Genomic DNA, 27,522 nt, shown 5'->3' on the forward strand with positions numbered 1-27,522 from the left:
GAGCTGTTGTCAAATGCTACAGTGTGAACATCTGCTTCAAATATTTTATTCTATAATAGGGTAAGATTTTCCACTTTAAGCAGCTATTTAAAAATAAATGTCAGGATTTTGTTGATAAATGTATATCATGTTTAAATACAAAAGTAAGTAAGTAAATGTTTAGTTTGTTTGTTTTTCTTAAATTTTGTGGGGCATCAGAAAATTGGGTCAGGGGCCGGCCCTGTGGCTTAGCGGTTGAGTGTGCGCGCTCCGCTACTGGCGGCCCGGGTTCGGATCCCGGGAACACACCGACGCACCGCTTCTCCGGCCATGCTGAGGCCGCGTCCCACATACAGCAACTAGAAGGATGTGCAACTATGACATACAACTAACTACAATAGATGTTAGCTCAGAGCCGGTCTTCCTCAGCAAGAGGAGGATCAGCATGGATGTTAGCTCAGGGCTGACCTTCCTCACAAAAAAAAAAAAAAAAGAAAGAAAATTGGGTCAGTTTTTCCCTTAGATCTTAGAATCCCAGAGCAGAAACTGATTTTATTCAGCTAGTGCTTTAAAATTACTTACAGGTATTTAGCTAGTGTGGAAAATGGTTATATGTTTTGCAGTAAAAGGGGTAAGAGCTTTCACCAAAGTTTCGCTAAGTTGAGAAAATTCTCACCAAGGGAAATACTGTGCTTGATGACACTGACGCATACAGATGTGGGTTTCACTCAGAAGGACAAACATACTTGGAAATTGGCAACTGAGTTTGAGGGGAATGGTGTATTTCAATACAACACATCACATGCAATGTCTTAGCACATGTTAAATGGGAAACAAATAGGAACATTTGCCCCTTCTGCCAAATCTACCAGTGGTAACTTATTTTTATATGGAAAAATGACAGTTCACAACTTCACTGGTTTCTTCCTTTTCTTTCCATATGGCAATGATTACCTTTTTGCTGTTTTTCTTATCAACTGTTGCTATGATTTAAAATACCAAACCATATCTTATTTCTAAGGAATGTAAAAAGTGGTCTGTTGAGCTGCTAAAAGGCACACCCCACTGCTGCATTTTGTTAACCCAAGTATACTTGAAAAATAATTAGATCATAATTTTTATAAAACAAAGTTAAAAGTAACTGTTTAGCATTGAAGAGATCCAAAGACTGAGACAATTTTTCAAACTAAACCAGCATTAATGCAGATCTGTAACTGAATTATCTCACCAGGAGTTAAGCTGATTCTGAGGAACCTTGCTAGAAGTTAAGCTTAAAGAAAGTCATAAATTGACATCATTTTGTTTGAGAAAGGAATTCATGAGGTACCAAGGGGGACGAGTATATTTCTTTTTTTTTTTTTTTTTTTTTTTTAAAGATTTTATTTATTCATGTTTTTCCCCCCAAAGCCCCAGTAGATAGTTGTATGTCGTAGGTTCACATCCTTCTAGTTGCTGTACGTGGGACTCGGCCTCGCGTTGGACGGAGAAGTGGTGCCTTGGGGCGCGCCCGGGATCCGAACCCGGGCCGCCAGCATCAGAGCGCACGCACTTAACCGCTAAGCCACGGAGCCGGCCCTAGACGAGTATATTTCTAATTTGGCAACTCATGGAAATCAATGGCGGGTGAATATTAGAAGTAAATCTCAACTAGACAGAGCTGTGTGTCCATTTACTTATGTGAGTTAACCCTTTTTTTATGATCCACAACTGCATTATTTGATATGTGTGGATACCTAAATATTTGCAAACTTGTTTTAAACATTAACATGGAAAATATTTTTTGCTTGTCTATTGGGAATAATATAAAATTTTTGCTAAGGGAGTTGTGATTTTAACTTAAAAATTAACACAAGAAGCTGATGCAAAAGCTTCAAGATAAGGGGTGGCGTTGGAAATGTACCTTGATTTGTGTGGAGAAAATAATCAATCATTAGAATCATAACTTCCTGGGCATAGAGATCCAGAAGCTTTGATATGTAATTTCTTAGATTACTGGGTAACTGGCATACTATGTTGTCACTCAGACATTATCCCACAGAGCCAGGATGCACCCCTATGGGCAGGGAATACAGTGTAAATTCAAACTGCTGCTTATTTCAAGCCTTTTCACTCTCCCCCATTTGTGCTTTTCTCAAGAGCTCTTTAAACTGTAGAACCTGTTTCCTCCCATTCATTCCCTCTTGTTTCTAGCTTTCGGTCCCCCTCCCCCCAGTATTATCCAGTCTATCTGCAGTGTCTTTCTTTTTTTTTTTTTTTTTTTTAAAGATTTTATTTATTCATTTTTTTCCCCCCAAAGCCCCAGTAGATAGTTGCATGTCATAGGTTCACATCCTTCTAGTTGCTGTACGTGGGACTCGGCCTCGCATTGGACGGAGAAGTGGTGCCTCGGGGCGCGCCCAGGATCCGAACCCGGGCCGCCTGCATCAGAGCGCGCGCACTTAACCGCTAAGCCACGGAGCCGGCCCTGCAGTGTCTTTCTTTTTTGTTTTTTTGTGAGGAAGATCAGCCCTGAGCTAACATCCACGCTAATCCTCCTCTTTTTGCTGAGGAAGACCGGCTCTGAGCTAACATCTATTGCCAATCCTCCTCCTTTTTTTTCCCCCAAATTCCCAGTAGATAGTTGTGTGTTATAGTTGCACATCCTTCTAGTTGCTGTATGTGGGACGCTGCCTCAGCATGGCCAGAGAAGCGGTGCGTTGGTGTGTACCCGGGATCCGAACCTGGGCTGCCGGTAGCGGAGCGCGCGCACTTAACCGCTAAGCCACGGGGCTGGCCCCAATATCTTTCTATTTTATTTAACCCATCACATGGAACTCAGTAAGTGTGCCCACAATTCACTATTCTAAGTCAGTTCACTCATTCAACCAATATCTATTCAGTGCCAGACACTGAACAAGATGTATAGGGATCAATACCACATAGTCTAAATGAAGCTGACAACATAATTAAGTTTCTTTGGATGTGTGGTGCTACAATTCTGGCTTCCTAAATATTGCTTACTATCTTGCCCATGTCCATGTCCAACTTTTTTACAGGAAAGATGTGGAACAAGGGAAAGAACGATGAGCTGGGAGCTCTAGTCTTGGCTTTAAATTTGTCTGAAACAGCTTCTCGCTGGCTCTGTGACTCTACTCCGCAGTGTACACACCAGTGATTCTTTTCCTGAGCACCATGTTTATCACACTTGAATTCTTGTCCAAAATTTTGTTTTAAAACATGCTCCATATGTTCCCATCCCACTGTTCTCTTCCCATGAGCCCAAGGTTTGGCAGTCAACCCTTTCTTGTCCTTCCACTTACCTACCAAATATGGCTTTACTCACTAACTTGTCATTTTTGGCAAATAATCAGTTATTTAATTTAAGAGATATTTGCTCATCTGTATCAATTACATTGTTTCCCATGGGTTTTAGGAATGTGAGCTAAAAAATCTAGCTTTACATTTTTAACTACATAACTTCCTACTTCTACACTCTGAAATGTCTCAGATGATGCAGTGTTAGCCTTATTAATAAATGGAATCCTATTTCCACCAGCAGGAATGCTTGCACAAGAAGTTAAGATAAACAATGTAAATATTTCAAGTTTCTGGAGAACACAGTGTCAGGTCAGTATTGGAGAAGATATGGCATTCAAGGGGGAAGAGGGAAAAGGTAGAAAATCCTAATCATTTAGACTCTAGGGAGCCACTGAAGCAGGAAGAAATGAAAAGGAAGGTGGGGGAACTGATGATGCCCCCAAAGAACTGCTAATAGCTTACAAGCATTTCCAAAAAACTTGATGGTTTTTGAATTATGGACTTTACCTAACGACGAAAAAATCTAAGAATAGGGGTTGGCCCCGTGGTGTAGTCGTTAAGTTCAGTGCACTCTGCTTCAGCGGCCTGGGTTCACAGGTTTGGATCCCAGGTGCGGACCTACACCACTTGTCAGCCATGCTATGGCGGCGTCCCACATACAAAATAGAGGAAGATTGGCACAGATGTTAGCTTAGGGCGAATCTTCCTCAGCAAAAAAAAAAAAAAATCTAAGACTAGCTTAAAATGAAATAGTGAGCTAAATTACATGTCATTTAGCAAATAATTGTCTTACCCGAATTTATCTCCTTTGACGATGATGGAGCCTATAAGATGGATACTTTTATGGCTCTCTTGTCCTGTTTGAATTTAATTATTTACATGGTGAGTACACAAAAATTCAAAGATTCTATACCCATGCTGTCCAATAAGGTAGCCATTAGCCACATGTGGCTAGTGCTATAGGTGTAAAATACACATTGGATTTCAAAGGCAATATGAATAAAAGAATGTAAAATATTAATATTTTAAATTAGTTGAAATACCTCAGACATATTAAATAAATTATTCAAATTGGTTATACTCATTTTTTACTTTTTAAAATGTAGCTACTAAAATTTTTTAAGTTAGATATATGGCTTGCATTATATTTCTATTAAACAGGTCTATTCTAGACATTTCTGGAGCAAAGTCCTGGGAATTGTAGAAACTGGAGTTGAACGACACTTGTCGTTACTAGGTGAGAGGTCATGGGAACGTGATAGTAAGAAACATGACATAAGGCAAAAGATGGGAGTTTCCTTTTTGAAAAAGGAGGCCTTTGCTTAAGCTCCGCTCATGTGAACAACATGAAAGAGGCAGAATGTGAGCTTAATTCAACAGACGTCCATTGAACACCTGCAAGGAAAGACACTGCTAGGACAGGGAGGTAAAAAAATGAGTTAAACCTAGCCCCATCCTTAAGGAGTTCCCCATTTGGTATATTCTTTGCTACAAAGCCTATGCCTGGCTCATGGTAGAGACTCCATGTTTACTGAACAGATTAATATAAATGTCTAAAAAACCATGGAAGAGATATAAAGCTGCAAAACTACAGGTCTACAGTGAAGCCCCTTAAAGCTCACGTATTAGCAACAGATCTCACAACTATGAGGTGAAACTAAGGACCTGGAAATATAAATATAATTAAAAATATTTGTCTCTGGGCCGGCCCCGTGGCTTAGCGGTTAAGTGCGCGCACTCCGCTGCTGGCGGCCCGGGTTCGGATCCCGGGCGCACACGGACGCACCGCTTGTCCGGCCATGCTGAGGCCGAGTCCCACATACAGCAACTAGAAGGATGTGCAGCTATGACATACAACTATCTACTGGGGCTTTTGGGGGAAAAAATAAATAAATAAAATCTTTAAAAATATTTGTCTCTGGGGCCGGCCCTGTGGCTTGGTGGTTAAGTGCACGCGCTGCGATGCTGGTGGCCCGGGTTCGGATCCCGGGTGCGCATTGAGGCACCACTTCTCCGTTCATCCTGAGGCCGAGTCCCACATACAGCAACTGGAAGGATGCGCAGCTACGACATACAACTACCCACTGGGGCTTTGGGGGGAAAAAATAAAATAAATAAAATCTTTAAAAAAAAAAAAAAAATTTGTCTCTGAAGCCATCTTATATAATTAAAAGCCATTTAAGACAATATAAATTCAAACAATACGTTAAGAGAATGAAGACTTGCCTTTGTTTGTAAGTCTTGCCTAAAATCTAAACTCCTGGTCCCGGAATTCTAAGCCATCCAACGTTTGGCCTCGTCTTCCACTGTTTCCTTTAGGTGTGCTGTAGTAGCCAAGGAAGACAGAAAGGGCTGTTGAATGTTGTTACAGAAAACACATCTGTTTGTCCATATGGTCATGTCTGATTTTGTTCAGTAAGGACAGGGATGGAGCAATCTGTCACTCCCCGGAAGATACAGATGAGAGACATGCCCCAGTGATCCTGCCTGCCCCTGCTTTTCCCCACTGCCGGGCCCCCAAGACCAAGAAGAATGGGAGACTCAGAGCATTTTTTAGCAGGACTGAAAGGATACACACTAGATTTCCTAGTAATTTCTTTGGGGGAGTGAATTTCTCAGGGGATTTCCTTCTTTTTTTTTTTATATCATGCATTTCTTTTGTTCTTTAAAAAAAAAGCTTTAAAAACCCAAGGTATACAAGGGCCAGCCCCATGGCATAGTGGTTAAGTTTGGCGTGTTCCGCTTCAGCAGCCTGGGTTCTCGGGTTCAGATTCTGGGTGCGGACCTATGCCACTCGTCAGCCATGCTGTGGCAGCAACCCACATATAAAATAGAGCAAGATTGGCACAGATGTTAGCTCAGGGTGAATCTTCCTCAAGCAAAAAACAACAACAAAAAACAACCACCACCGCCAATGTAAAGATAGTAACTCAAATGATTTTTAAAAGGATGTTAACACCTAGAGACAGACTGAAGAATGGAGGAATAAGTCAAGTGAGTTAGAAGGCAGTAAGAAGGGGTGGAAACAGTAAGCAGCATCATTGTTTTATAAACTATCACATAAAGAGGGTGTAGGAACTATGGATCCTCCAGGTTCCTTAAGTAGCAGAGGAGGAAGGGAGAAATTAAAGACTAACTTTGGGGGGCCAGCCCCATGGCATAGCGGTTAAGTGTGCATGCTCCGCTGCTGGTGGCCTGGGTTCAGATCCCAGGCGCACACCAATGCACCACTTGTCAGGCCATGCTGTGGCGGCGTCCCATATAAAGTGGAGGAGCATGGGCACGGATGTTAGCCTAGGGCCAGTCTTCCTCAGCAAAAAAAAAAGAGGAGGATTGGCATGGATGTTAGCTCAGGGCTGATCCTCCTCACACACACACACAAAAAGACTAACTTTGGGGTCTTATTGTCTCAACATGTTCTTCTAATGAACATTGTCTGCTCCAGGGAAGACTAATAAATATATGACACACATACACGTACGTCTGGAAGTCGCCTAAAAAGAAGTGTATAAAGTAGGAAAGCTTTTGTGTATGAAAGAACTTTTTACTTCCTCCTTGCAGAGACCAGGGATGTCTTTTATGCTCAGATGGATTCTTTACTTTTGAAGAAGAAAATGCAGAACATCTGAAAATTTCTTTGATTTTTTTCTAAAAGCACTGTTTTTCAGCTTTTTTCTTCTCCTGAAGTTGTGCAAAGCACTCCCACACTTATGCTTTACCAGACAGGCATCTAATTAAGTCTGATTCCATCAGAAAGCCGGTGACACCTCAGTTCACCCAGGCTTCGAAAACTGCACCCACTTGAGAGTGGAATACTCACGTTTTGTACCTCTCTTCTCCAAAGGATTATTACACAAGCAAATCTCTCCTTTTCTGAACTCTGGTGCTTCTGGTGAGTGGTATAATTGTGGTCATATGTCATTTATTCTGAACTCCTACCCAGCCAACTTCAATAAGCATAACTCATTTAGTGAGACATGTAAACAACCCCAGCACCAAAGCAGCCAAATGGAAAGCCGCCTTGACCACATGCTCTAGAAGGTGTAATAAAGCGGTGATTCTGCCTTTTGGCTTGGCAAAGGCAGCTGGGAGGATGCCCTTGCACTTACTTGGGAATACTTATGACATCTGGGTTCTAGGTGGTTGCCACTGCTGTCTAGGCTAGCATTACTGGGATCTTGGACTCCAGTAGAAATATACAGGAAATCACATTGCCAAACTTTTCTCCTTATAAAGACAGACAATCTATCCAGGAATTACCATCCTCCCAGTTCTCCTAGGGAGGAGCCATTGGTTAAGCAAGCAGGATACAACTGGGGAGAGAAATTTTAAAGCAGTTTCCTGTGGCCCCAAGGTCAAGTCACAGTGCCACCTCTTCAAGAATAGTGCTACATAACAAGTCAAGGCTTAATCACCTATGGGAAAGTACAGAGGACATATTACTCTAGAGAATTTTCTGAAAAAGTCCAGTTTATTCTCTGACAGGGAGAAGTTATGGAGTGGTCTAATGGGTAGCACATTCACTAGGAACTTAGAAGTTAGGAAACCTGAGATACAGAAGCATAGTAAGCCCCACCATTCTATTGATCAGTATCTTCCCTCTGTATGTTCAAAACAGAATAGCGTCTCTCCCTCAAACTTGCTCCTCCTCCTATATTCCTGGTTCGGTGATCAGTCAGTACTGCTGTCTTCTCAGGGGTCTTTGGTTCCTTCTTTACCTTTACTCCACCTCCTTTACTCTCGTTTTGCCCAGGACCCTGGATTCTACTTAGATAGCACCTCCTACCTGCCTTTGAATCTCCACTGCTGCTTCACCTGGACTATTGGAATATTCATTCAGCAAATACTCACTGTGAGCCTACCAAGTGCCAGGTAGGCTCACAGTTCTGGGAAAACAAAGGAGAGTACAACAGTGCCTGCCCTTATGGGACTTCAGTTCTAGTGGAGGAAACAGAGCAAAACCAAGAAAATAGGCAAACTAGTTGTGAATTATGTAGGTACTGTAAAGGAAACAAAACAGGGCTAGGCAAAGAAGAACAGAGGAGGTAGGTGGACTGTATAATTTTATTTATTTATTTATTTTTTCCCCCCAAAGCCCCAGTAGATAGTTGTATGTCATAGTCGCACATCCTTCTAGTTGCTGTATGTGGGACGCGGCCTCAGTATGGCTGGAGAAGCGGTGCGTTGGTGCGCGCCCAGGATCCGAACCCGGGCTGCCAGCAGCGCAGTGAGCGCACTTAACAGCTAAGCCACAGGGCCGGCCCAGTGGACTGACTTTAGATAGCTCATTGGTCTTGTCTCTTCTACCTACTGGACACATAGCTCCCCTACTTGCACCTTCGGGGTCTCTCTCACAGGGCTTTCTCTAGTTGGAATACCTTCCCTCTCCCCACCCCTACCTGGCAGTTCAAATGCTACATCCTCATGAAACCTTTGCTGATCCTTCCTAGTCAGCAATTCTCCCCCTCTTCTCAAGTCTTTTCTTCTGGCATTCATCTCACTCTACATTGTAGTTATCTGCATATATGCATAATACCCCCAAGAAGACTGTACGCTCCTGGAGGAAGATATTTTTTCAACAGTTTTGTCCCTTCCCCACAGTACCCTAAACCAGTAGAGATTTAAAAAAATGAATTAAAAAAATTTTTTGCCTAATGTGACTAGTGCCACAACTGGCTCTAACTCTTTCATAGGGTTGTTATGAAGATCAAATAAAATTCAAGATGTGAAAGTGCTTTGAAAAAGAAAAAAGGTCTGTACAAAGAGAAATTGCTTTGTAATCATAATTATAGTGAACACCACTCTGGGAACCTGCCCACACAGGATGGCTAAGAATGGAGCTGGCTTTTCCAACCCTGTGATATAGGGAAGCACAAAGGCTGCTCATCTATTTAAACAGCAAAACTTTTTAGCCTGTGGCCTTGATTTTCTGTTGTCTTTCTTTCTCCTTACTTACCTGTGATCACAAGATCAAACAAGTACACAGAAGCTTGGACTTTTGTACTGGACTTTTCTGCAGAACTGAGTGGCTAAGAGCCAGAATGCCTAGCTTTGAATCCTTACTCGGCTACTTCCTTGCTTCCTCCAGCAAATTACTGAACGTCTCTACCTTAATTCCTTCATGGGGTTGTTCTAAGGATTTAATGATTAAATACAATACATGTAAAATAGCACCGAAGACAGTGCCTGGTACGAAGCAAGCAGGCAATCATTATCAAAGTTAATAGTAATCCACTGTGCTTCCTGGTACAGGGCACTGTACCTGGAGGAGGTTCCTGGGAGCTAATCTCCCAGGTGTTGTGATTGCCGGTGTTGTGTAGCTGTGTACAAAGAGTATGCCATGGCAGGGACATGGGAGTGGGAAGGGGCTAGTGCAATGGGCAGAATGGAGCAGAGGTGTCTGAAGAGCCTCAAGAGTATGGCCAAACAACGTGAGGTTAGGTAGAGAAAGTTTGGCTGCTGTAAGAGATTTAGGACCGTCACTCAAGTGAAACTGACTCTCATGAGGCTGTGAGGTGCACTGAAAAAAGAAAGGCAGAGAAAGGCCTCCTCTGGCTACTTCTGGCTTTCATCTTTTTAACTAATGAAAAGAGGTTGAGAACAACATGGTTCTCGGGTGACGTGGTATGCTGGGCTTCAGCACTACTGCCAAGAGGAGTGAACCTGAACTGCTCTTTGTTTCCAACACAACCCGGTAAGGAGCCAAAGGAAGACAACAGTAATCTGAACAGTCATTCCCCACCTTCAGGGAAAGGCGGAACCGTCCCTCTTTTCAAATCCCAAACTGCCTCACTCCACGAAAACCTTTTTTCCCATCGGAAACAGACTGGGACACAATTAAGCAATGCTGTCCGGCTGGGCCAGTCAAAAGTGACCTGAAGGAAAAAACTGCTCATGCTCTCCCCTAAAGGGGATAGACAGCAATAAAGGGAAACGCCACATTTGGGATTAGGTAGGGGGAGAGAAAAGTGGCCTATAGGGCCTCCTTGAATGAACAAGGCTTTTCCTCAAAGGGCTTTAAGTGGAAGGCCATCAAAGCAAGTTGTAAATACTCCTCCCTGGAAACTCAAAAGGCCGGGACTGTTAACTTAGATAGGTGGCTCAGGGGTCCCTCTTGGTCAAAGATGCCTAGAATAACCCAGAGCCTTCCCCTGAAGAATTCGGGAAATGTGGTTTCCAATGCAAATAAAGACTACATTGTAGAAATAGTGCTGGAGTGTGTCCAAGCCCTCCCTCTACGTCCTTTGAGTCATTTGGAAATGGTTAACAAATGGGTTGAACACCTGGGCTGATTACCCCTGAAGGGGATTTCCAAACTCTTTACTGTAAAATCATCTCTTCCCTTCCCAAAGCAAGTCAGTTCCTCCCTCTCTGAAGTGTGCCCTAAAGATTACAAAATTTCTAACTTTGATTCTAGGCTTCCTAAGTAAGAGCAGCAACTGCTGCTGACACCAAGATACAAGGAGCCAAACAACTTTGTGCTTTTTAAAAAAGTTTATTTTAAATTAAGAGGAACAGATGTCCAATGTTTCAAAAAGCCACACATTTGTGGATTTGGCTGACAAACCCTCTAAGCTGCATTTCATTTCTGTTCCCATTGAGTCAGTCAGCCACTTACAACTGACTCACTCTCTCTGGGCCACAGTTTGGGCCAGTCTCCCACTACAGAATTAGAATCACAGATCTCACATGAATCCAGGGTGTTTGGGTGGAGAGTGGGGGCCATCTAAAACAAATTTTTTTCTTTTAATTTAGTAGTATCAACACCCACACAGCAAACTGTGCAAGGCTAGTAGGTCAAAGAGAGTGAGCAAACAGTTGGCACCTGCCTATCCCAGCACCACGCGATTCTAAAGGCAGTGAGTAAGCAGCTGTCCAGAACAGGTTTCTGTGTTAATCCTCTTATGAGTAGTGGTTAAATATGCAAATACATCTAGGTTATTTGCTGCAATTCAAGACCTCACCCCTAGGCAAATACGTTACCTCAGGTGACCTCTTGGCCTTCTTGGGAAGGGAGGGACAGGAACCCAAGCCCCTGACTACCAGACACGAATGACTCAATTGATACCAGAATTTTAGAGTACATTATGTCCTTTCTTTTCTTGTTGTCTTTGAGGATAAGGGAACAAAACACTTCAAATGGAACAGTTCTGTGTAGCATTTCATTTACCATGTTTAGTGAATACCAGAGAAGCTTTGATCAATGTGAGTTAGAGACGAATGACACTTGGCTTTCAAAAATGGCTATTAAACCCCTGCTCAGGTTGTTTTAACTTTCTGTGAGAACATTAATAACTAATTACTTATGAATAAAATAAACCATTTTTTTGTGTTTCTCTAACAGGAATGAGACTTTTAGGTCTATTGATGAAGATTTTGCATGCCACCAAATCAATTTTTTTTTTTACTGTTTAAAATCTATTTACATCCAGCAAATCTCACTGGATATTCTAGATGGAGCATTTCTAATAAGGTATTAAAAATGAATGTTCCTTTTACCTTCCAGATTTTTTAGTACTAACTATCTTTATAATAAAAAGAAATTAGAAAACGTCAACATTTTAAGGTGGGGTGGTTAGAAAAGTATTTTCATTTCATAGTAAATTTTGAGTATCTGTGAGTTGTACCTTAAGTAGGCTACCCGGAGAATCACATTTAAAAACGTTTTGGTCTTATTAATCAAGTCCTTAGTCCATTAATTTCTGCTTTTCTCTTTATTAATTTGTATCTTGGATTTGTTTTCACTTCTTTAGACAGAGTGTGTCTATTGCAAAACAAGGGTGTATATGCTGACAGCATTTAAAAACATTTTTGGAGTAAATGCAATGTTGTAAAATTCTTGCATGTGTATCAAATGCTCTGTTTTTGATGAAGTAAAAACTGGGAATACACTAACATATATGGCAGTACTTTACATTTTATCTGATTTAATCCTTAAGACAACCTGGCCATCTGTTTTTTTTTTTGCTGAGGAAGTTCACTCCGAGCTAACATCTGTGTCAATCTTCCTCCACTTTGTACGTGGGACAGCGCCACAGCATGGCTGGTGAGTGGAGTAGGTCCCCGCCCAGGATCCGAACCCTCGAACCAGGGTGGTCGAAGCAGAGTGCAAGGAACTTGAACCACTCGGCCACAGGGCCAGGCTCCTGGCCATCTCTATTTTATTTTATTCTTTTTTGTGAGGAAGATTAGCCCTGAGCTAACATCTGATGCCAATCCTTCTTTTTGCTGAGGAAGATCGGCCCTGAGCTAACATCCGTGCCCATCTTCCTCCACTTTATTTATTTATTTTTTTTTAAAGATTTTATTTATTTATTTTTCCCCCAAAGCCCCAGTACATAGTTGTCTGTCATAGCTGCACATCCTTCTAGTTGCTGTACGTGGGATGCGGCCTCAGCATGGCTGGAGGAGTGGTGCCTCGGTGCGCACCCGGGATCCGAACCCGGGCCGCCGGCAGCGGAGAGCACGCACTTAACCGCTAAGCCACGGGGCCGGCCCCTTCCTCCACTTTATATGGGACGCCGCCACAGCATGGCTTGACAAGCAGTGCGTCGGTTGGCACCTGGGATCCGAACCAGCAAACCCCGGGCCACTGGAGCAGAGTGAGAGAACTTAACTGCTACACCACGGGGCCAGCCCCCATCTCTATTTTTATAAATGAAACCTAGGCTCCGAGTCAAAAACTTTCTCGAGGTCACTTACGAGATAGAAACCTAAACCATCATTAACAGAAGACTATTGCACACGGGGGCAAGCAGGTTTCAAAATATATGGCAAGGCTTTTTGATACTAAAATGTTGGGAACTTCTATGAGCTCATTACACATGGGTCAGTCAAAACACAATTTGCCTGAGGGTACAAGAGGGCAATTGGTTATTTTATTTAGCTTAATGAACTATTTGTACTCAGTGAAGACACTGCTGAGTGACTAGTGGAGGAGATAAGCCTTATGCTGTCCTACTGAAGCTATGCTCAGCACAGAGCACACTGGGAACACGGGCTGAGCGTCTTTACATAGGAGCACTCGCCACTACCTACTCAATTAAATAGTTGTGTTTCAGAAACTTCACTGTGGCCTCGTCTTTTTCTGGATTTTTAGAGAGTGGGAATAGCTGCCCTTATGCAAATGAAAGTAAAAATCTCCCTTTCTTCCAAGCCCCACACTCCAGATTATGTATATAGAGTACACAGAAAACACTGCATGTTTCCACATTATGTTAATTGTTTTAAGGGGGCTGCTCCTCAGCACTTGAGTGTATAAACTGCTGATGTATTGCATTGTACTGCTTGGCACTCACTGAGTTGTATCATAAAACACTGCATATACTTAAGGCATAAAATAAGACGTAAAGTAGAGATGCAATCAGAATTCCCAGGCCCTTTTTTTATTTGCAGTAATATCAAACCATCCATTTACAAATTTTCTGGTCTCCCGTCAGCTGGAATTAACTGGGTATGTTTTTGGGATCATGTAGCTGTTTATGTCCACTTTGGTGGATACAGGAAAGGAAGAAACCAACCACTGGAACAGAAGGGTAGCATACTGCTCCAGCAGGAATCCAGCAGGATCATCTGCTCAGTGGAGGAAAGGAGAGCTGCTCTTTGTTTTCAAAGTAAATTCATTTGAAGGAGTGAACAAATTGTGATCGTAAGTCAAATGTATTATTCATTGAGACCTTCAGCCTAAGAAACAAAGTTTTTCTTTTTCTAATACCCTACCTTGAAATAAATTTACCAATAAATCTGAAAGATTTAGTACAAATAATACAATTCATATTTGCTTTCCTCTTTCCTTTCTTCAGACAAACACCAAATAAAATGCAGGTGAAGGAGATGAAACATGGCTGGAAGCTGACTTAGAAACTCAGGCTAACCCTAAAGAATCTAAAAAATTGTCGGTTGATGTGAATCTATTTAAATTAAAGCATTTGGGTACTGCTTTTCAAGTAAGGTAATAGTCATAACTGTCAGAGAGTCCCTGGACGGGAAAAAAAAAAGATTGTTAAGAAGTAATAACCTTTTCAACCCCAAGGCAGGTTGCTTGTCCTTCATTTATTTAGCTGTGGTCATGGTGACTATCCCAATTTTCCATAAAATCTTCTTGACACTGCTGCAATATCATGGCATAAAAGATTCAGTGCTTCTAGACATAAGGACCCGAGTTTCTGATCATAAACCATGATGCTGGGTAATGTTTGAATGGGAATATTTGATATGGATGGTCAGATGAAAGATACCAAAATGTCAGACAGCCCATCGACTGCTGTTGCCATGAGATTCAACAGTCAACATCAGTCTGATAAGCTACCCGACAAGGTGGTACAGCCATGGAGATGTCACGACGGTAGGCAAAACAAGCAGACATTTAGGCAGGATTTGATGAAACAAATCAGGTGTTTCTGGCCTGTCGAGATTTAAACCCAATTCTACTCTCAACGTAATGTCAGTACCAATTTTCCTAAGGGAAAAAAGTGAAATTGTTGATTTTCCTCCTAAGCAAAACAAAACAACCAAGTTCAACCAGAAACATCCCAAAGGAAAAATCACATAAGAACAAAACACTTACTAGAAGGAGAGAAAATTAGGTTACATATACAAGTCAATTTCTGTCTATTAAAACCAGAGTACATGTAGCTGAGCTAAAATTATCACAGATATCAGACAGTGCAGTTTTAAAAAAAGTTATTTCTCTCTTCAGTGTCCTTTGATTTGTATACTATCATTTCTCCTGTTTTCACAAGCAAGAAATCCCCTCGCTATGCCAGTCCCTAAGGTGCCATTTCAGCAGTGGGTAATTAGCTGCCCAGTTCCAGCCTAACGAAACAATGCCTTGGTGGTGGCTCTTTCATGCAAATAAATGAAGGCTTAAGGAATTACGGCTGGAGGTGGATTTGACAAGGCTGCCATTAGTTGGTAGAAGCTAAAAGAAAGTGAAAAATCAAAACGCTCAAGAAAACGGACACAATTTTGGAATGATCAAGATGTATTTATAAAGGTTTTTCATGACTTCATTCTAAATATACAGAATAAAAAATGGTGTCAGCTCATTCATGAGACACCAACCAGTTTTCCTTATACTGTCTCGAAATTTAAAGATCAGCTTCCAAAGAGGATGTGTAATGCATCATAAAATGGCCTTGTTTTGAAGGTGGGAGAGTAAGGGCTGGGCAGGATGGCCTATTAAATTTTACCATGATAGACATGCAAGACTGTTATCCAATCTAGTATAATTTATATACATTTTGATGACTTAGAAAAACAAAACAGTCATTTGCGACAAGCCTGAAAAGCTTGACATATTTAACATACTTAGGAACTTTTTTTTGGTGTTCGGAATTCTTTAATTGTACCATGTGGGCCTTTTGAAAGTAACAAATAGAAGGCCAGTTTCTGTCAAGTCTGCTGCTGAACATCACATTCCACCAATTGAGGGTGGATACCTTACCTTAACACACAAAGGAAAAGTATGTCCGTGCAAAATAGGGACTAAACTGCTTTCAAGAAAAAAAAAATTTTAAATTGATACAGGTTGGAAAAGGGAATTTTCCTTCCTGACCTGGAGTCCTCCCAATTTAAGGCAGAACCCATCCATTCTAATTTCTGCCGTTAAAACCTTTTTCTGCTTATTTAGTTTTCTCCTCTGAGTTCACCCGCTGCTGGATTCGTTTGGCATAACTTTGTGCCATGGAGTTAATGATGGACAGGATGAAGTAACACACCATTACAACGACCAACTTCTCAAACATCCAGGACAACCAGTTTCCTCCCTGCAAGAACAGAGGCAGAACAATCCACGAGAAACACTTCATTAGTTCAGTAGCAAAAAGGGAATCATACACAATGTTTGAAGGAAAGTAAGAACTGGGAGTTTATAATCTATAAAGCCTAAACAATTAAAAATGAAAAAGTCTTACATCTCCAGCTACCTTGAAATCTATATTCAGGCCTTTTTACACCCAGTTATTAAGATTTCACTTTGTTACATATAAAATCAATGTTGATTCATATAGTTTAGAATGGGACAAATGTGAGGTCATCTTGTCTTTACTATATAAAAAAGTTTTTGATTAAATTCTACTATCTTAAATTAAATTCTACTTTACTATATAAAAATAAAGTTTTGATTAAATTCTACTACTTGTAGAGAGTAGTGTCAAGATAGCTATATATTCTTGTTCCAGTATTGGGAGTGGCTTTTAAAATATAAATGCTATCTATTTCTGAAGTCATGTTTAGTCAACTGAGGGCAGCAAAGGGCCACATAAGCAGTGTAAAACCATAAAAAAAGAAATGGCAAAAAAAACAACCATGCGTCCTTCAAGATGCCCATTTCAAGTTACTGCTTACTCATCCTCTTCTAGTCACTTCCCTTTGCCACAGAACTGTTTACAGAAAAGACAGGCTTAGTTTAAGTTAAAGTTTTTAAGTTCAGCTATGTTAAGAGCCTTGGTTGATTAAAAAAAAAACGATCTTCCCACCTCTGAAAAGAAAAATGGAGCAAAAATGAAGGGAGATATTCAAATGACCTCAATAAGTCCAATACTTTGTTATGCTATAAATTTTAACTTTTTAATCTACTTGGGAAGTATACTTGTCAATAAATCATTTAAGATCAAGGCACTAATTCATTCTACATAACAGACCTATTATTTTCCTACCCTTGTTTTGGGGAGATGTATAAAATAGAAGTTATATTTTCTGATTTAGACAAAGCCAAATTTCCCAGTAGAAAGTAAACAGAGCCTCAACTTCTGTTAAGACTGACAAACAAACCTCACTCTATTTGCCTAAAAATGCCAGTGAGTGCAGTGAATGTAATTTCGGCCTGAAACCGTGGGGGTGGGGAAGAGAAGAAAACGGAGTGAAGTCTCACCTGTGGTGTGCCCATTTCGCTTCTGTGGTGAAGCTTCTGCCGCTGGGCCTCCAGGTATTCTTGGAATGGCTTCTGCAGAGATGGACCTATGCCGGGGACAGCACTGGAAGCAGGGTACAGCAACCCAAGGAAAAAGATACATTTGGGAAGAAAAGCAGGAAAAATGTTAAAGAAAAATCCACTTACCGCCTGGACTCAAAAAGCAAGTCTTGGATAGAAAGAGGAAAAAAATACAACAATCAGCAAAGCTGGTGAAATCCTGTTAACTCTTTTTAGTGAATAAAATTCATCCTTTAATGGATTTTTAGTAATAAAATTCATCTCCTTAAAGGAGAAAAATCTCTCCCACCAACATGTTTGGGAGAATCTAGGAGCGGAGCCCCCTCTAGCAGAAGAGTTCGTCCTCAGAGTGAGGCCAGCTCAGCTGATGCTGCACACTGGTGTGGTACAAAGAATAAAATGAATGACTTCTGAGAAGTCCCACATTTATCACCACCAGTTCCTGTAAGAACTGGTTTGAACCGATTAATAAGGAAATGACTTATGCTTGTGTCATCCCTAGTTGAAAAAGAAACTGCCCGCCCTCTCTCTGACTTGTCCCATCTTCTCAGAGGGGGCGGTCCTTTCTCAATCTAAGTCCTTATTAGGACAATCTGTGCGTCATCCTTATCCAAAAAGAATGCATTAGCAAATTTGGGAGGCACCTCCCACTAGTCAGAAGTCAGTGATTAACAAAGGAACAAAGAAGGAACTATGAACCTTGAATCACTTCGTGGTTTATGGTAGATGGTTTGCACAGAAACTACAGTACATTACTAAACAACTTGTTCTGAGATGATTGGGATAGTGATCTCTGATAAGTTTATGTACTCGGAGCTCCCTCTCACCCAGAATACGTAGAGGCAGCGCTGTTAAACCAGTTTGGCAACTGTAGCTACCAGGCTCCTGTTTTAGAAATGCTTGCAGGCGTTTTTTAAAATGGTAACTTGGGGCAACTTAGAAAATCAAACATTCTATTTTCTGTACCCTTTATTTTCTCATCTGTCATAACCAGGCTAAAAGGTAAACGAGCCCAATATCTTTCCCAGGGCTAGCAAAAGGTATTTCACTATGTATTTGTAACAGTGCCTAATGCTCTCCCTTTTAAGTATTAACTTCACCTCCTCTTTTCTAGAACAATTCAGTTGCTGCTTTCTGTAATAAAAAGCAGAGGAGTAGAGGAAGAGAAATTTTTTGCTACTATATTTACCAGAAGCTAAAAAATACATAACTCCTGGCTGACACTTTTCTTTGATCCTTTTAATTATCAACCACCAAACACTTAATGGAGGCCTTACTTTGTGTCCAATATTGTAAACAGTGCTATGGGGGGGGGGGGAACAACTACAAGAAATAGTCCAAGCCCACAAGGAACTTAAAGTCATTATGAGGATTCAATGCACACACACACACACACACACACACACACACACACACGAACTGATTTGCAAACAAAACAATTTACAAATCAATACTAAATTTTTTGGTACAGAAGGTATATTCCCAAGGAAATGCAGGGAGAAAGGACAAATCAGTGTGGGGTGAGGTTGTCAAAAACGTCCTCTAATGAATATGGAAGGATATGTAAAAAGCCCTGAATAGACATAAGTAGTAGAGGCAGTGGCTGCACTGATTAGACCAGAAGACCCATATGACAGACATCAAAGATGGAGAAGGGTGAAGTCTCTTAACCTACAGTCTTAGTCTCAGTCTCTCTCTCATAGACTTTTCAGTGGCCTTACATTAGTGGGGTAAACCAGAAGAGCTGCATCTGAGCTATTATGTTGCTGTGTATCAGTAAAGACTGACTACAAAGGAGCAACAATAGTACAAACCTTCTCTTTAGAAGAGAAATTTTCCTTGGGCAGTTCCTTATATAATGCATAAGAGAATGCAATTAGCTCATTCATTTACACTTGAAATAAATTACATAAATGTAAAAACACAATTCCAGTAAAATACATGTGGAAAAAGATAGGCTTTGAGGACTGCAGATTTATAAGAATTTCCTTCAGAAATCAATTCCTTCACCCTTAACGACAATACCCTATGTCATTATTTTAAACTCCCAAGGATAGCCATAGTTAAGCCATTATTTTTTTGTGTGTGTGAGGCAGATCAGCCCTGAGCTAACATCCATGCCAATCCTCCTCTTTTTGCTGAGAAAGACGGGCCCTGAGCTAACATTTATTGCCAATCCTCCTCCCTTTTTTCCCCCCCTTTTTCTCCCCAAAGCCCCAGTAGATAGCTGTAGGTCATAGTTGTACACATTATTTTTTTGAAGGTTAAAAAGACCTTTTATTTAGAAAGGCTGAAATGATTGTATGCTAATTTGGACAGCTAGGTCATACAAGAAATGACATGAAAATTCCCTTTTTCATGTCCTCCAAGAGCTGGATTCCATTATATGTGCCTTATTCTTTCTTCAGACCTCTAACTTCAGACTGGAGTTGAGCAGAAACATGGCTTACGGTTTCCCTCAAATCATTCTTGGGCCCCAGGGTCAAGCCATTATTTAAAGAGAAAATTACGGACCAACACCCATATGTTAGAAAGGTTCTACTTTGTTGTTGTTGTTGAGGGGCATGAAGAAGGGACTGGCAACAATCATTCTAGACTCCCTTCAAAATAATTTGAAAAGATAAATGATTTGCCATTATTCTAAGTCCATTAAGAGCTACACTTTAGCTGATAGAGAATATTGCAACTGTCCAAGAATTATCTTGGGCTAATGTTGAGATTAATTTTTCAAGGTGCTATGGTGTTACTAAATCCTTTGGAGAGCTTTTGGTGGTGGGATGGGAGATGTCTCTATGCAGTTTCTAATAACAGACTAGGAAAACAGTTGAAAATAGAGAAGTTAAAAAGTTTTTTATAGCAATATATTAACTAAAACTATCAAGAACAAATAAATGCCACATGATCTGAACAAATCTAATAAAGTTAATATATTTGAAATCTAGCTAAGTGTTATATAACCAATTATTTGTCAGATCCTCTAAATCTTTTTTATATAGTCATCAAAATTTATTTTCATTTCTCTATCTCTTATTATAAACAATGACTTAGGCCACAGATGTCTCAGCTTATACAAAGCACTCTTATACTAAAGTTTTCTTAATTAACACTAAAGCTATTTTAGTAATGGACTAGATAAAAATTGAAATTACAGCTGTCACTCCTAACATGCATTTAAGGCAAACAATAATACCAGCACACAACCTCATCACTCAAGTTATTTTCAAGCAGCAGACAGAAGAGTCCATCTGACATTTAACATTAATTTAAGGTACATACATTGGGGGGATTTAGGGGAGGGGGTAGAGGAAGAATAACTTGCATACGGTTCAGTGGCTTTTTATAGTTGGCTTAGGAAATAGCTTAAATGCCATTCTCTGAAAGCCATTAAATTCAGAGTACCCTGTGCACCTGGCTAAGGACTCTCATCTCAACCCATAGCGAGTGGGTGAAGTCCTCCATCTGCCATTAGGTGCTGATTAAGTTCAAAGTATTACAGTTTTGTGATATAGAAGAACATAAAGTGGGAGGATAAAGAACACACACAGAACTATTTTTCAGTCAACTGTTGGACTTAAATATGCTTCAACCAGCCTTGTAAATAGCCACTTTCTCTAGATGAGAAAGCCTTAAATAAAGAAAAATAAAACAGAAAAAGACAAAAATTGATCTCATCTGCTTTTCCTTGCTGTAGACCTTCAACGTGGTGGGTAGAAAAAGCAATGTGGATAGCAATATTTTGATATTTATTTTCTTGGCACACAGAAACATTTTTCAGATAATATAATTCATTAAAAAACATTTCCAACAAACTTCTCTCATGGCAAATTTTGAACTTTTGTTACTAATTGTAATAAAGCAAAAAAAGAAAACAACCCCCAGAAAATGCAAACAAAAGAGGGGAAAAAAAGTAAAGAAAACACAAAAGTCCAAACTCACCCAGAGCTCAAAAGTGGTTTCATGAGAACAATATTTTACCATGCTTACATACCTAAGTATGTGTTAAAGCAGAAACAAGACAAACTTCTTTGCAAAATTCTAAGAGCCCTGACCAATATGCAAACAAAATCTATTATTTTTCTATAGTTTTTAATACATATGTGACTCTGCTTCTGGAAATCACTTATCTGATAAGAAATCTATATTTTAAGCTCTCCCCATATTGACTCATTATAAATAAAGGTCTGCATTATTTTCTTTGCCCACAAAAGCCAGAAAATCTTCCAGAGGAAGCATGACAATTAGCAGAGGTTGCACAGAGAGTGGGTGCTGTGATTACTTCAGTTTTTCACAATGCTTAAGTTTTCATTTGTTGGTTAGTCCCAAGCAAACACCCATTCCAAAAATTCATCGGTCATTATTATTCCTGTTTTCAAAGGACTCCTTTCAAACTGTGTAACCCTCAAACAAATTGGTTCACCAGATATAAAAATATCACCATCTGATTTACTTTGAATCTCTTCTCCATCATGCAGATAGTTAGTCATCAAACTAAAGACTTGCCATTAGAAGACCTGAAATTTTCCTGTTTACGATTGTTTAGATTTTTCCAACCAAGTGTGTGTTTTTTGTTACTATGTGCCATCAAAAAACTGGGGCATAGTACTTAATAATATAGAAATAACATGAACTTAAAAAAAAATTGGTTTGTCTTATTGTTTAGCCCTGTTTACACGGGGCCTATATAAAGGCAGTTGAAATGCCTAAGGGAATTAAAAAGGTACAAAAAAGTAAATTTTTTATTTAATATAGGTTCAGCTTCTTTCTTAACCACTTTTTTGAGGATCTTAGCATTAATGTGATCGTGTAGGTTATACTGGCTTTCCTGAAAACATAACTGGGTGACATGGGTTCCTAGTAAGGCTATAGTGTAATAAGCCTTTATCTTTCTTAGAAAAAAGTGTGGGCACAATGGTGTTTTACCTTTGTTTCACTGTTTGTCTAACATTCTCAGGGTGTGATTAGTCAAACCTCTGAAAGCCTATAAATGGGAGAAAATGTTTTTGGAATAAGATTCAAGTCAGGTAGTATTAAAAGAAAAGAAGGTTTTTTTTTTTTTTGGTGAGGGAGATTGGCCATGAGCTAACATCTGTAGCCAATGTTCTTTTCTTGCTGAGGAAGATTGGCCCTGAGCTAACATCTGTGCCCACCTTCCTCTATTTTGTATATGGGAGGCCGCCACAGCATGGCTTGATGAGTGGTGCGTAGGTCCACACCCGGGATCTGAACCTGTGAACCCCAGGCTGCCAATGTGGAGAGTGCAAACTTAACCAATACCCCACCAGGCCAGCCCCAAGAAGGGTTTAATCAATTCTACTGCTGCTATAATTCAGAAAGCATAATAGAGATATTTTGAAGTAGACTACTGACAACTGGTACTTTTTGATAGCACCAAAAGCGGCTTTTAAGGGCAGGGGAGCCTAGACCAATGGTTTGCAATCGTTTTTGACATATGTATATGTTACCTATGCAAATAGTAAAATGTACAAACACAAATTAAAAAGGATAAAATAAAGATGAAATTTTTTAAATTTAGAAAATTCTTACTTTAAATGTCACTAATTATGATGGCTTTCATGCTATCATTAATGAAAATTTCAAGGCATATTATACACTTGTTCTTTATCAAGAATGATAATTTCTAAATTTTTTGGCTGATTTCTATAGATATATACTAGGAACAGGTTGAAACGTCAATGCTGCAACTTCTTTGCTGTTCCTTATGAGTGCATTATTAGTATTATCTTACTTCTACTGTTTGTTTATAGGAACTTTTTTAAGCCACCTGTCTGTTTTGTGAGGGTTAGTTTAGTTAAAACTAGGAATTATAAGTTGTAAATCTGATTAATGGGGCATAGAAAAAAACACAATGAAATGCAGCATGCCCACTGTAAGCCCCTTTTATAATGTGGAACTCCCACTATTCCCCTAGCCTATTTTTGTAGACCATGATATGTGATCTTCTGACATGGGGATTGAGGGAGTGTCAATCAGACTGATGGTAACCTATATCCTCCATGTATGTATAGCCATATAACTTTTATATATATGTGCTACCATAATAATGTTACATATATTACAAAAAATATACAAAAAAGAAAATAACAAAGATGAAAATAAATATAAATGGAAGTTCTATTATTTTAGTCCCACTCCCATGGTAGAGACCACTGGTTTAGACCATGAAGCTAAACTGCAAGGGGTACAAATATTATATCTTGTTCCCAAAAGGTAAAATATGTCTTAAGGCTTAGTTAGCAGACCAACTCAATGCAGGACTCCTAGGTAATGTTTCAGAGCAAAAAAAGCTATTTCTACAAAGCAGCAGACTGGATGTCTCTTTTTTGCTCATCCTTCTAATGGGCCACTTTATAGAGGGTTTTTAAGGCTCTGGATAGCCAAACCTCAAGAGACTGAAACCCTGTGCCCACAGTTCAAACTTATAATTATGTTTCAAATGAATATCAAGGTATTCAGAATTTTCTTGATTGAGTGAGGATCACTGTATGTAAATCAATAAATCCAATTTATCCTCTGACTCCAGAGAGTTCTTCTATCAACTGAGATTTGGCCCAGGAGCAAAGGAGTAGAGCTCTAAATAGAAAATGGTCCTCCTCTACACCGAAGCCAACAGACTCTTCTGCTGAAGAGATTGAATTTTACAATTAAGGTACTAGTAGGGTATATTTTCAGGGATGAAATAAAAGCCCCTCCCCATCTCACCGCCATTACATGCTGATCTGTCTTCTGTACAAAAGAGGCAATGACAGTATGGTAGAAGTTCTGTAACAAGAAGGACTGGCAATTCCTTTTCTTGATAACAGTCTTATAATTAATTCTCTGTTTTCAGAAATGTGCACATTTTACTCAAACACTGTAGAGTTAAATTTTCCTCTCCACCCCCTGGGCAGTGATCTAAACAGGCTTAACGGTTAGTATTTTAATGAGTTGTCATTTCCTGTCTGATAAAGATTCTCACAGTATTTAACCACCAGTTTCCCTGGGGCCCAACCAATACTAGAGCTCTATTCATAGTGACTCAGAATGGATCTCAGACTCCTGGCCTGATTCAACAATGACAGATTGCCCTCCAAACGAAACTGTCTTTCCTCCTAAGGTAGACTGCTCTGGAGAAGGGGGGCAGGGAGGAGAGTTTATCATGCAATCTTTCTGAAGAAGTCAAAGGCCATCATGCTGACTCCCATTAATATTTATAGCCTTCTAGTCCTCAGAGATTAGAGAAAGAAAAAAGAAAAAAAAGAGAAACAAATTGATACCTAATTAACCCAGGAATATGACAAGTAAATGAACTGGTGCTAATCAATTTATTTTTAACCTAGTAAAAATGAGAGCCAGTAATCCTGCGTGACTGGAATGAAAGTGTTATAATTTTCATTTAACTGAATGGAGAATCGGAATCTTTGAGGCTCATATTATAAGAAAAAATTGGTAACTGATGTATTCTACTTGCTTTTGGATCTGAAATGTGGCAGCCCACCCAAACCAAGTTCTTTTACATCTTAGGATCTTGAAAGAGTACCCCAACATAAAAGAAATTCAGAATGAAAATTATGCACTACACTAAAAAAATCTAGGACTTTCTCATATATACAAGTTTGGTTGATAGTCTCTGACACCGTCTAAAATTCGCTGTGATTCAACCTCAGGATCTGAGATTCAAACATCTTGAATTTCATTCGCATCTGTGCCCCTTTCAAATGATTAAAACCTCTTTTGTACTCAAGTTGGTCCATTGTGTGCTAAGTGGTATTATAAACACATGACACCATCCATTTCTTAGCAGCTGTGTAGAAGGAAGACCACTGCTTTATCCAGAAACATCAGGTGTATTGTTGCTGCTGCCTCACAGCATATTTCTATCACAGGCGTCTTTCAAAGAAAAAATTCGCAATTGCCCTTGCTTTTGAACATTTGGAATTGTTTTCTATAAGAATCAGAATGGAGGTAAGACCTCCTTATAATTAGCAGCTACTCTTTGAAATATGCTATCATTAAAGAGAAGCTTTTGAAAACAAAACCTCGTTTCAGAATGCAGACTTGAGCAGTAGGAGCCAGGCAGGCATTTATGTTAATGAATGAGGCCAGAGCTAAAGGAGTGATCTACAGGAACCAAGAAAAAGTGACTGGTTGCCAAAACAAAACCCTGTTAAAAATCAACTGATTTCAGTTATAGAAAATGACAGGCTGGTGGCAGCTTTATACGTTGCCAAATCAATCTGTGGCTGGCTTGAAGACCCACTGAGTGTTCTAAGGATGAAATCAGCAACAGGGACCCAGAGACCCAAAGTTCAAGAAGAAAGAATAGGAGCCGGCTTGGTGGTGTATCGGTTAAGTGCGCCCGTTCTGCTTCGGCGGCCGGAGGGTTCCCAGGTTTGGATCCCGGGCACACACTGACGCATCGCTTGTCAAGCCATGCTGTGGTGGCGTCCCATATAAAGTAGAGGAAGATGGGCACGGATGTTAGCCCAGGGCCAATCTTCCTCTGCAAAAAGAGGAGGATTGGCATCGGATGTTAGCTCAGGGCTGATCTTCCTTACACACACACACACACACACACACACACACAAAATAAAGAATAGTTTGCAGAATTTTAAATTTAAGGTGAAATGGCATGGGAGCTTTAGATCATTCAAAGTGGCATGAAGGTGAGTGGATAAAAAAAAAGTAACAGTATTGATTGGAGTTCAATCTCACCTAAGAACAATCTAGCTATTCCAACCATTAGTTAGGCAGAAAAATCACTAAATGCAGTAGATAACTAAGAAAAAAAAGTCATGATCTCTGCCCTCAATGAACTTAAACCAGAAGAGTGATGAGAAAGAAAAAAATGCACTTAAAGATACAGAACGAAAATCTGTAGGTTTTTCACTCAAAGTAACACCGGTAGTAAGTAGTTTCAGCAAGGAGCCTGAACAGAAAAAATTCATGATGACTCCCTATCAAATTCACAAAGCAGCCATTTAAAACTGGCACTCTAGGGGCCGGTCCGGTGGCGTTGCGGTTACATGCGAGCACTCCGCTGCTGGCGGCCTGGGTTTGGATCCTGGGCGCGCACCGATGAACCGCTTGTCGGGCCATGCTGTGGCAGCATCCCATATAAAGTGGAGGAAGATGGGCACGGATGTTAGCCCAGGGCCAGTCTTCTTCAGCAAAAAGAGGGGGATTTGCATGGGTGTTAGCTCATGGCTGATCTTCCCCACAAAACAAAAACAAAAACAAAAAAAAAACTGGCACTCTCGTCAAAATCTCCAACTTCAAGCAGATTACCTCACTGCCTTCTGTAGGCTCCCTCAATGTCCCTTCTTCTCTATCTCAAGTGATCTTGGAGTCTTCACTCCAGTTTTGAAGGAAGAAGTGGTTAAGGAGGATAATCCATCCACTCAGGCTTTTGATCCTATCCCCTTCATCTTTTACCATTTATATAAATTTAACTTCTCTGTGTTTTAGTCCCCATCTACACAGTGATAGTACCTTACGGGTTTTGTTATGCATTTTCAGTAAAAATATATGTAAAGCATCTGGCACAGTGGGTGCTTACTAAATGCTAAATTCCAACCCACATCCTTCCTTTTTTCATTTGTATTTTCCATTCTAGCTTTTTACTAGAGTTTTTCCCTCAGCCTAAAATACACAGAGGTCTCTCCTAGTAATGAATGAATGAATTCATTTAGTCAACAAATATTTATAGAACACTTAAAATGTGTCAGGCATGACCTTGGTCGGCTTTTTCCTTTACCCAACAATGCTGTGTAATCCAATATAATTGTGTTTTAGTTTTCGTCATTCTATAGAAATGTTCTAATTATGGTTGATAGCAACTTCCTAATACAACATCCATTTCTCATCTAACAGTCTAATTCCAGAGTTCCTCCTTTAACCTTTAATGCTGCCTCCCAATATCTATAAAAAATGAATAGAAAACTTACGAGTCAAAAGGAAGATAACAAACTCCATGAAGAAGACATGAAAAGAAAGGGGTTTTCTACCTAAACTGCAGAAGATTATGTTAAAATCAACACAGTCTCAGCAGCTGGGGTCTTAAAGCCTATGTATCCTTTTTCAGTTAATACAAATATTTGTGTTTCATACTTCCATAACTTTTTATGATTCTTTCACAGTGATCAAAGTCAAAGAGAATCAAGTATAGGAATCATTTTATAATTTAAATGAAAGGATAGTTTTTCTTTCTGCAGAAGAAAAAGTCCAGGCCAACATAGCTCATTCTGACCACTTGCCATAAAGTGAGGAACAAGAAATAACATTAAGATTCAAGCACTTAATTACTCACTGGTTAA

At 39.9% G+C, this 27,522-nt stretch overlaps 1 protein-coding gene across 1 annotated transcript in view; it reads right to left on the bottom strand.

The window, feature by feature from the left end:
• Positions 1–13,639: 13,639 nt before the first annotated feature.
• VMP1 (vacuole membrane protein 1) overlaps positions 13,640–27,522 on the bottom strand; it is a 121,665-nt gene continuing 107,782 nt past the window's right edge. The window contains exons 11-12 of the mRNA XM_004434795.3: positions 17,150–17,252; positions 13,640–16,043 (exon numbers count right to left, since the gene is read on the bottom strand). Coding sequence (XP_004434852.1) covers positions 15,900–16,043; positions 17,150–17,252 — 247 coding nt within the window. The 3' untranslated portion in view covers positions 13,640–15,899. The remainder of the gene's footprint in view (positions 16,044–17,149; positions 17,253–27,522) is intronic.

This window comes from Ceratotherium simum, chromosome 16 (genome assembly GCF_057802395.1).
Source record: "Ceratotherium simum simum isolate JZ-2026a chromosome 16, ASM5780239v1, whole genome shotgun sequence".
NCBI classification, from domain to species: domain Eukaryota; kingdom Metazoa; phylum Chordata; class Mammalia; order Perissodactyla; family Rhinocerotidae; genus Ceratotherium; species Ceratotherium simum.